This window comes from Triticum aestivum, chromosome 2B (genome assembly GCF_018294505.1).
Source record: "Triticum aestivum cultivar Chinese Spring chromosome 2B, IWGSC CS RefSeq v2.1, whole genome shotgun sequence".
NCBI classification, from domain to species: domain Eukaryota; kingdom Viridiplantae; phylum Streptophyta; class Magnoliopsida; order Poales; family Poaceae; genus Triticum; species Triticum aestivum.
In genome coordinates, this window is record NC_057798.1 from 166635286 (window position 1) to 166644692 (window position 9407).

The 9407-nt window shown below is 44.7% G+C and overlaps 1 protein-coding gene and 1 long non-coding RNA gene across 4 annotated transcripts; one reads left to right on the top strand and one right to left on the bottom strand.

Annotated features, from left to right (window-relative positions):
- The first annotated feature begins 620 nt into the window (after positions 1-620).
- On the top strand, positions 621-3782 carry LOC123044115 (uncharacterized). Of its 3 annotated transcripts, none has more exons than XM_044466758.1 (4): positions 621-863; positions 1469-1650; positions 2007-2381; positions 2508-3782. In XM_044466758.1, the coding sequence occupies exons 2-4, from the start codon at positions 1473-1475 to the stop codon at positions 3227-3229; spliced, it is 1275 nt and encodes a 424-aa protein (XP_044322693.1). In that variant the 5' UTR covers positions 621-863; positions 1469-1472; the 3' UTR covers positions 3230-3782. The 3 variants fall into 3 exon arrangements, with proteins under 3 accessions (XP_044322693.1, XP_044322692.1, XP_044322694.1); XM_044466757.1 differs by having other exon boundaries at positions 643-863; positions 1414-1650; XM_044466759.1 differs by having other exon boundaries at positions 682-892.
- Positions 3783-5692: 1910 nt separating this feature from the next.
- LOC123044116 (uncharacterized) lies at positions 5693-8605 on the bottom strand. The gene is made up of 3 exons (XR_006419831.1): positions 6589-8605; positions 6462-6515; positions 5693-6005 (listed from the first exon to the last, which is right to left on the bottom strand). It is a non-coding gene; the product is annotated as an uncharacterized lncRNA (long non-coding RNA).
- Positions 8606-9407: the final 802 nt, after the last annotated feature.

Below are 9407 nucleotides of genomic sequence, written 5' to 3' on the forward strand. Positions count from 1 at the left end.
GCCCCGCCGAGTCCGTTCCGAAGGCAGGCGAGGGAGCCGCAGCAGTTCTGCAGGCCTTAGCCCTCCGTGGGCTCTGCCCTCCATCGGCGCAGCGCCAGCCTCGCCGTCCTGTTCTCGTCGACGATCCTGCCCGGGAAGCGGGCGGCGCCGTCGAAGAGGAGGATGGAAGGGTCCCCCGAGCGCACGGCTGCGGCATGGTCACGCACGAAGGAGGGGCTGGAGATCATGGAGCGCCATCTCTTGCAGACGACCTTGCACCTCGTGGCCGAGGACGGCGGCAGGAGGGTAAGGATCTTGTACAAGGTCGAGTCCGGGAGGCGCTCCGCGGCGTCGTCGTCGGACTCATCGCCGTCGACTGGTGGCATCGGTTCGTCCTCGTCCATGGCGGTCGCCCCGATCTGGCGGGCTGGTTTAGGGTTAGGGTTCCTGTGTGATCGGGCTGCCCATGTACTAGATTCCGAACTCAACCCTCGAGGGATCCATTGCGAATCGCTTATTATGTTTTTAACACCAGCGCACGTGTTTTTTCTTTTTCAGAAATTATCAGCGAACGTGTGGTCTATTTTCCCGATGGAAACCAGCGCACAAGGAAAGGTATACAGGCCCGTAACGCGACACCTTTCGTGGCCCATTTGGCCCGTCGCAAGTAGCTTACCCTGCGCTGCACGCCTCTGTTCCCTTCCTCACGACGCAACTGAAGCCGTCGTCTTTGTACTCTTCTTCTTCTTCTTCCCCAGATCTTCCTCTACTACCGCTACCTCGTTTCTCCCCCTCTCCCGCACGGCAGCGTCGTTGCCCGCCAAACTCCTCACTCCACCCGTGGAATCTCGCCTACTTTCCCGGCTCAGATCCGAGCTCGTACGGTACGGAGAGCCTCGCCTTTCACCCCCTGGTCTGTCTTTTGAAGTTCAGATTCAGATATTTTAGCTTTCGTCCTAGTTTCGCTAGTGTCTTGCTGAGCTACTTTAGTTGTACTTCCTTCGTCCGAAAAAGCTTGTCCCTCAAATGGATGTATCTAGCACCAAGTTAGTGCTAGATACATCCATTTAAGGCACAAGCTTGGTCCCAAGCTTTTTTTCGGACGGAGGGAGTAGTAATTTATTCGCGGAGAATCTCTGAATTGTTTGAGTTTTTTTTGTCGATTGGTACGGTGGTCTCGGTTTCTTGGCGTCGTAGCAACTCAAATTGACTCGTAATTTGCGACGGATGCATGTAAACTGCCATTTCCGTTGTTGGGTGTGGAATATGCCCTGTTCATGGGTTTCTTTATAGTTCCACTTCCCATAAATTTTGGTCATGGCTTATGAACAGCTTTCAGTATACACTAGTTTTGTTCTCTGTTATGGTTGCTATTGATTTTGTTCCATGTGTGTGTATGCGTGTTTTGAACTAATTAATCATGTTTGCACACAGGCTTCGATGTCTTATTTGTGTAACACCATGCTATCTGTTGCTCATCCTGTTACAGCGAAATGGTGATCCTTTGTGCTGCCCAACCTGCTCCTTCGGTTCATTCTGAATTTCTGTCTCGATGGTTATCACTCAACAGCCCCAAAATGCCTTACGCTCTCAACTCAACCGCAACGAAACTCAGAAAGCAAAACAGACGTCGGCGGATAATTACTTACGCAAAAAGTTCTTCGTTACAAGGTATGTCTCATAGATATTAAGCAGAACACCTCATTCGGTAGCTAAATTAGTTTTGCCTGCTTTGGATGCTGGAAAATTTACAGTAGTTCCTTGGGAAGCAATATATTCTTTGGAAATTTCACAGTGAATCATGTAAATCATGATTCGAGTAAACGTTCTTCTTGTATTTACTCAGACCCTCGGATGCTCTTAATGGCCTAGCCTTCAGAAAATGTTGTGTAGCAGTACTGTTCACATGTTATGCCATGCCCTCTGTTATGATGTAAATTCTGAATTTGTGGCTGAACCTAAACTAATTCTTGTTAACATTCAGACTATAAAATTACTGAATTTTTACCTTTCATTGCATTGTCCAGATTCAGTGGCCTCTGTAAAGCCATCTCGTCTTCTGCCCACAGTGGAACCAAAAACATTTCCCAATAGTGTCCCTGATGAGATACTATTAAAACTCAGATTGGAAGAATCTGATGCCTTTTACATACTAGAGCTGTGCACAAGTAGAGAACTTAGTTCCTCTTTGCTAGATAAGAACTCCGCGATCTTAGTCTGCTTAATCGATGTTGACGGTGACTCCTTGCTACAAAGAGTACCAGCAATCTATGGGGACCAACCTGCACATGTCACCAAGCCGTTACAATTCCTTCCTTTTCAAAGTGGTTCAGTTGATATCGTCACCTTTAAAGGTCCCAAATTGCAAACAATTAAAGAAATCTGGATCGGCCTTGAATCAGGTACAGTATCCACCTAGTTGTCTGTTCTGTGCAAATATGTGCCAGTCCTTACTATATTAATCTACCCACCTCACCTGATGAAAATCTTCTTTCCTTCATTTTCTTAATATTACCGTTGAAGATCAGGTTCATGGAGATTAGATGGTTTAAGTTTGAAAGTGATCCATGGAGCCCGGAATACACCTGAAGATCTTGAGGGAACACTTGAGCCCAAGTTCAGCGGTTTACGGTACACGTTCGACAAGCTAGGTGCGCTGCTTGGTGAGGATGGAGCTTCAGTAGTGGAAGCAAGGCCTACTGCTGTCACTGACCTGTCAGGAATTAGCATTTCTGATCTTCAAGAGGGACAGCTATCCTCAGCAAAGACAGCCTCAAGCATTAAGGAATTGAAGGAAGATGGTCTGAGGGAGTATGCTGATCTCAAGCAATCCTTGCTGCTTTACGACATATCTATTGTTATAACAGGTTTCTCTGCCTTCACTCTGGCTTTGAATGATGGAGCCGCCTACTCGTTCCTCGTCGGCGGGATTGGAGGGTTCCTGTATCTATTGCTGCTCCAAAGATCTGTGGACGGGTTACCGGCAATTAGTTCTCCTTCAGAAGCGAGCAGTTCAGAGCCCACTATGAACTTCAGCGGCGTAAGAAGGCCATGGTTGATATTGTCGATTGTAATGGTTGCTGGGGCTGTTGCACTGAAGTACGGTGCTGGTGGTGACAGCTTCGAGCTGACTCCGACTGAGCTATTTGTTGGCGCTGCAGGGTTCCTGGCGAACAAGGTTGCTGTTCTTCTGGCAGCATTCAAACCCTTGCAAAGTAATTTGGAGAGCGACGATGGATCTGTGGACTGAGCTTCTTGACGACATTGCTCTGAATATACTAGCATAATGTTAAAAAAGGGGGTAAAATTTAACAGATGTAGCATTTCATAGTAGCTCGACAGCATTCAAGATCTTAAGCTAAGTATGGAAAGTGCAGGGGATCAGCTCAGAGATAGAATTGAAGAGCGTGTGCTTGTAACTTGAGCCTACTAGTAACTTCATTCGATCAGCATGCACAACCACAGAAATTCATCCCTTAGCATCCTTTTGAGTCAGTCAAGAACAGATGGTCTGGTTGATAAAATCATAAAATACATTTCTGGCCGTGACACATGGAGATGCCAGATACCTCAAATGGTTCAAATGTTCATTCCGGTGAGATGGTTTGGTTACTAACTCCAAACTTATGATATTAATAGCATTACCATATGGTATATCGATGTAAATTAATTAACCGACTGTCCCGGGCAATTGGGCTGCTAGGTATTACAATACAGATGTCTGCATAGAAACTGGAGTTATATTTGTCATATGTTGAATGTTCTTACGATTGGAAATATAGATGAATTTTCAGTGTGTTAAATTAATATTTGTGAATTATACTTGACATTTAAACATGATATTAGTGATATATTTCAGCAATATCAGTGTCAGACACTAAAGAAAGCAGATTCACAAATATCATATTTCAAAAGTATGATTTCACTCAATTAAAAAAACACAAATTTGGAAAAACTGATTTTAAATAGATAATATTTTTGAAACAACGAGTTTCAAATATTTCACATTGAAATCTGCTTCATATATATGAAAACTGATTAGACTCATTTAGAAAAAAATGATTTTACTTATTTCAAAAACCAAATTTCACTCGTTTAAAAAAATGGTTTCACTCATTCAGAAACTAATTTCACTCATTTTAAGAAACTGATGTTTGTGAAATATAACTGACATTTAAATGAATGGAATGAAATAAGCAACTTCTCGAAAAAATCATTGAAATAAGGAGCTTCACAAATATCAAATTTCAATTTCAGCTATATTTCACAGGATTGGGTGAAATGAGTGGACTTTAAACGTTGAAATTTAAACGTGTTTGAAATGTATCCAAGCTTTGTCCTCAAGGTCTTGGCGCTAGGAGTTCAAATATATAAAAACAAAATGGAAAAGAAAGTATAGTTTACAATATATGAATGATTGAAGTAAAATCATGTTTGAGAAAAAGCAAGAGAGATAATTCTATAAGGGCATCTCCAATACTGACTCGCAAATTTGCCTCGGCGGTGAGGCTTGGGGCGCCACATTGTCATGTGTTGGTTGTTGATGTGGGCATGAGCATCCACGGCGCAATGTACTCCGACATCGACGCCTCATTTGCGATGTTTTCCTCGAGCCAGGCTATCTCCTGTTGCCCACTTGCCGATGCCGATCTCCTAGGCGTCATGAGTGAAGGTGCGTTGATCTATTTTGGTTTGGAGTTTTGTCGCGCTCTGAGGTGTTGGTTATGGGTGTGACGCGGTCTATGTGCTTTGTGCTCTACCACTTCACCATTCGTAGCTTAAGTTTGGACAAGGTGAGTAGTGTACCGGTGTCGTCGTGGTGGACGTGGTTGTTAACCTCTTGGTGTAACACTGTGCCAAAAACCGTTGTATCGGTCATCTCGACTCTTTTTTATGAATATATGATACGCTTCAACAGACAACTAGAAAACTTTCTTCTCTTTATCTTTCTTCTCAGTGTCCACCCGAGACTCGAAATAGTTAGGAATTAGGAAATGTGATTTTATCGACATCATCCCGCTCTAGGCACAAGGCCTGTTAACCTCCACCTTTGCTCGTATGTATCCACCTTTAGCTCGTGGGTTGGCTCTCTGATTTCCATCACGACCTATCAACATAGGAAAGTCAAGGTAGGGGATGACATTAGGTAGTCCTCGCGGGAATGAATGGTCGCAAAATGCGAAGGAGGTGCACAAACTGTCTATGCTGATGGGTTCATGCTGTGGACAGTTTTGAGTGCTACACGTATTCGCCACGTGGGCATGGCATCCCGTTTGAACCACTATTCAGTGGCTAAAGCATGATTGAAAAGATAGTACCTACAACATACGACGGAGGTTATCTGACACTAAAGCAGCTTGCAAATGTTAAAATAGTAATCTCACAAACATAAGATGTTTTGCATATTTTAATAGACTACATAAGAACTGTAATGAGTGAACAACCACACTAAAATAGATCTATATACATCCAAATCAGAAAAGTGTTATAACATCTTATAATAGTGAATGGAGGGAGTATAATTTATTATGGATTTATCTGGACAATTTCTTAGATCAAGCTCTAACTGAGATTTTGAAAACCTGTACATAAACCTACAGGCTAGAGCAAAGTGGTGAGACAGGAAAACAAAAAATGGTGATTGTGCACCACGTCTATCCAAAAGCTACAAACCATTTAGACAAAACCAGGGTGGCTGAAATAAACATATACCTTAACAAACAATTGCAGCTTTTTTCAACACGTGTTGGAAAATAGTTGTACTAGTACAATGTTAACCTCAATGAAACCACGACAGCAATAAGAAATGTTAAGAAATGGAACATATGGAATACAGTATATTTTTTGAGTTTGTGGTGCCGCCCAACCTCCCACTCTCGGACCTCAAGTCCTGAGCCACCAGTTATTTCTATTCTTATTACAAGTTTTACGAGTAACATTTACAAAAAAAAAAAGAGAGAGAATCTCGTCGGTCTTCCAGGCTAGACAGCTGCCCTTTATGCCAACATGTATACACAGATGAGATCCTGAAATAATACACAAATTAGTGACTGAACTGATACAAAATGAGTGGCAAATAAAGAGAACTATTTACAAAGAAACATGCTTGTCAAGAGCTAATGTTTAATGACACTAATCTGAAGTAATACACAAGAATTAATACAAAACACAGTTGCAAATTGAGAATTCTAGTTAGAAAACATGTTTGTCAAGAGTTAACATTTAAAGATACTAATATTATCGAATACACTGTAGGATTTCAAATCTCTTGAGTAAATGGAGATAATGATATGACAGCCACTGTTCTCATACATCCTCGTATACAGAAGGTTGCTAATATCACTCGCTCCCACTAAAGATACTTGACAACTGATGATCATGACTTAGAACAGTAGTAATACCGGCCAAGAATTTTGTGGCAGAAGCAAACCTTTCCGTAACTAACACGTGATAACAGTAGAAAAGTAATAGGACATAATTACCTTAAGAAATCAGCTCGGAAGGAAAGATGACAAGCCTCAGGAGTTTCTGGCTTACTGCACCCAAGCAAAACAGTGAGATGTTTCTAACCAGACCAACAACAAAACACAGCAATATAAAAATTTATACCTCAACACGACCAAGATGTAATGCTGTTTGGACATCCTTCAGGAAAGCGATGGACTTAGACATCTTCCTTAGCTTTTCTGGGTTGGAATCTGCGGACTGGGCTGTAGCTTTCATTTTATCTTTAACAGCATCGAGAACGGTGGATACAGGTATCCCCTCGTTGATCTCCTAATTTAAAACCATGATTTCATCAATTGACAATACAAACATACAATGCAGCAAGTTAGTATCTGGAAACTATCAAGACATTAAGGATTTGCGAACCATAAAAATTAGGCCACCCACTACCCACAAATTAACTGAAAGCTTGTAGCCCATCCATCTTAGGGTCACTACCCCCTTAACTAGCACAAATGGAATGCAATACAGCACGGGTGGTTAGTGAAAACTGTCACAACATTCTCCCCCTCATAGAACAATATAACTAGCACAAACAATGAATTATCCATCACAGAACCAAACAATATAGCTTGGTACGCCTCGACCACTTCCGTGTAGCGGGTACAAAGGGAAGGCTACCGGAACTGTTCTCGATGACGGACCAGCCTTTGGGCTGCAGTTAAAGCATCCCCACTTTAGAACAGAACTAAACTAGAAAAATAGGCTAGATTGTATAAATCAATTCAGGGCTCCATCGCACAAAACAAATAAATCTGTATAAGAAACTACATAACCAATACGTGATTGCTAAGCTGAGGCCAATATGTTTTCCAAATTCCATTTGGTCTAAAATAATAGGAACAAACAGCACAAGCTCCATAATAGGAACAGCGCCGTCATTGCCTTCAGATAACGGAAACACATAAACTACTGACATTCGGCAATCAAATACTCCCTCTGTTCGCCAATATATGACCGTTTTAGACTGACCATACAAGTCTAAATAGACGTGCTCGAAATGGCAGTTCTTAATATTATCAGATGATTAGTGTAAGTAAACTGACAAAAGTATATGCGGTTTAAGAACTCCAAATAGATGGAGGTGCATAGCAAAAATTGCAGACAAATTCGTAAACTCAAATACTGCATGCGAGCATAAACCCCTAGGTGATTTGGGTTTCGAAATCAAAGGAACAGGTGGAATAAGGGCGCCCACCATCTCTAACACGTGAGATGAGATAACAGAAACTGCACAATTTTAGAACTCAGAATCGAGGCAAACAGATGGTTCAGGGCGACTATTACTCGTTAAATGGAACATAGAACATGCGCCCATAGACTAGGTAACTTCAGACCTCAAAATAAAATCGCTGGAACAGAAGGAATCAGAGCCCCGATGGCAACCATGAAGCATGATGTCGAGAGGCCACACCGCACCATGCGAGCGTCAACGAAAGCAACTGAAGCGATTTCAGAAGTCGAATTCGATCAAATCAGATGGGTTCGCAGCGCAAATAGTGGCCGCGGGTGAGCATAAACTAGGAACTCGGTGATTTCAGAAGGAAACCGACGGGTTCAGACCGAAATGGCAGAAATCGAACACACAGCACGAGCACGCGAGGATTCCGTGGGAAACTCCAGTCAGTTCATGAGAAACAACGACCACAACGGGTGAAATCCCATGCACTTGGAACTTACCGCCATTGGAGGGGGTAGGGGAAGCTGAGGCGGGAGCGGGAGGCAGGCGGGAGCGCTGAGAGGGTGAAATCTGAGGGTGTAATGTGGAAGGGGAATTTTGGTGAAGAGCAGTGCGGCATGGTGGATTATATAGTCCTGATTCCTTGTGGCGCACGAGAAATTTCGACGTGAGGAGGGAGGAGAATGCAGGTACGGAGAGGGAATGCTCTGCAGCTACTGAGTGAGGGAGGCAAATGCTCCCGGCGGAAGAGAGAGACGTTCGGGGGCAAAATTTTGGGTTCAAGGGGTTTGGGGCTTTGGGCCGTGAAAATCGAGAGGTGTGAGGGCTTTGCGTAAAAGAAAGATGAGGAAAACCACGGGCCGATGGGCCTTGCATAGTGGTTTTTTTTCTTCTTCTGAAAATTCGACAGCCGAAATGGTGGGCTTGCTTGGCCCGGGAACCGAGACTGACCTGCAGTAGGACGCCTCGTGCGCGTGCGATCTTGGAGCTCCGACGCCGGGCACGCGGTGCGCACCGCCCTTCCTGGCCGCCGGAGTGGGCCGGGCGCGCTAGCCCCTGCAGGAGGGGCCTTGCGGGAGCGCCGGACCTCCTCGGGCGCCGCCATCGGGGCCAGAGCCTCGCTTGCGCGCTGCCGCCGCCCTCCCAGATCTGAAGCGCACGCCGTGCGCGCCGCCTTTCCTCGACGGAGACGCCGGAACCTCACCGGACGACGATCTTCGAAACAACGCCGGGGAGACCCAGTTCAGATGGGGAAGGCGACGACTTTTCCCACCGGGAGGGCAGTCGGGGCTGGCGGTGGGGGTGGCCGGACAAGAGCGCCTCCATGGGTTGGCGGCCAGGCGCCGCAAAATTTCATGGTTAGATGGTAGGATGTGTGGGCGGAAGGGGACGACGCCAGGGAAAAAAATAGTCATCTGGGTTAAGTTGGCGGAAGGATACGGGCTTCGGTTTTTTATAGTCAGCTAGCTCGGTGGTGTCCGGATAAGTGTTGGCGTATTGCACCGCCCGTGTAGTTGTGTTTGTACCAGGCTGAGTCCGGGTTAGATTAGAGTTCATCTACGAGTCCGGGTCGGCCGGGGGCTGGTCCGGGTCTGCATGCCTATATATGTGCAGCGAATCCTCAGTTTTGTACCTCAGACATTGACAAGAAAATAAGAAAAACAGAGGGCACGATACGAGCCAAAGCTTCCTTTCTTGTGTGCGTGTTTTTGACTGACTTGACTATCGGTTCTTGGGTGAA

What these genes read in the sequence shown, in the direction of transcription:
- LOC123044115 (XM_044466758.1), top strand. Translation starts at nt 1,473, where the DNA reads ATGGTGATCCTTTGTGCTGCCCAACCTGCTCCTTCGGTTCATTCTGAA. An exon ending in AAAAAGTTCTTCGTTACAAG is followed by an intron (nt 1,651 to 2,006) that starts GTATGTCTCATA and finishes TGCATTGTCCAG; the next exon opens with ATTCAGTGGCCTCTGTAAAG. An exon ending in CTGGATCGGCCTTGAATCAG is followed by an intron (nt 2,382 to 2,507) that starts GTACAGTATCCA and finishes GTTGAAGATCAG; the next exon opens with GTTCATGGAGATTAGATGGT.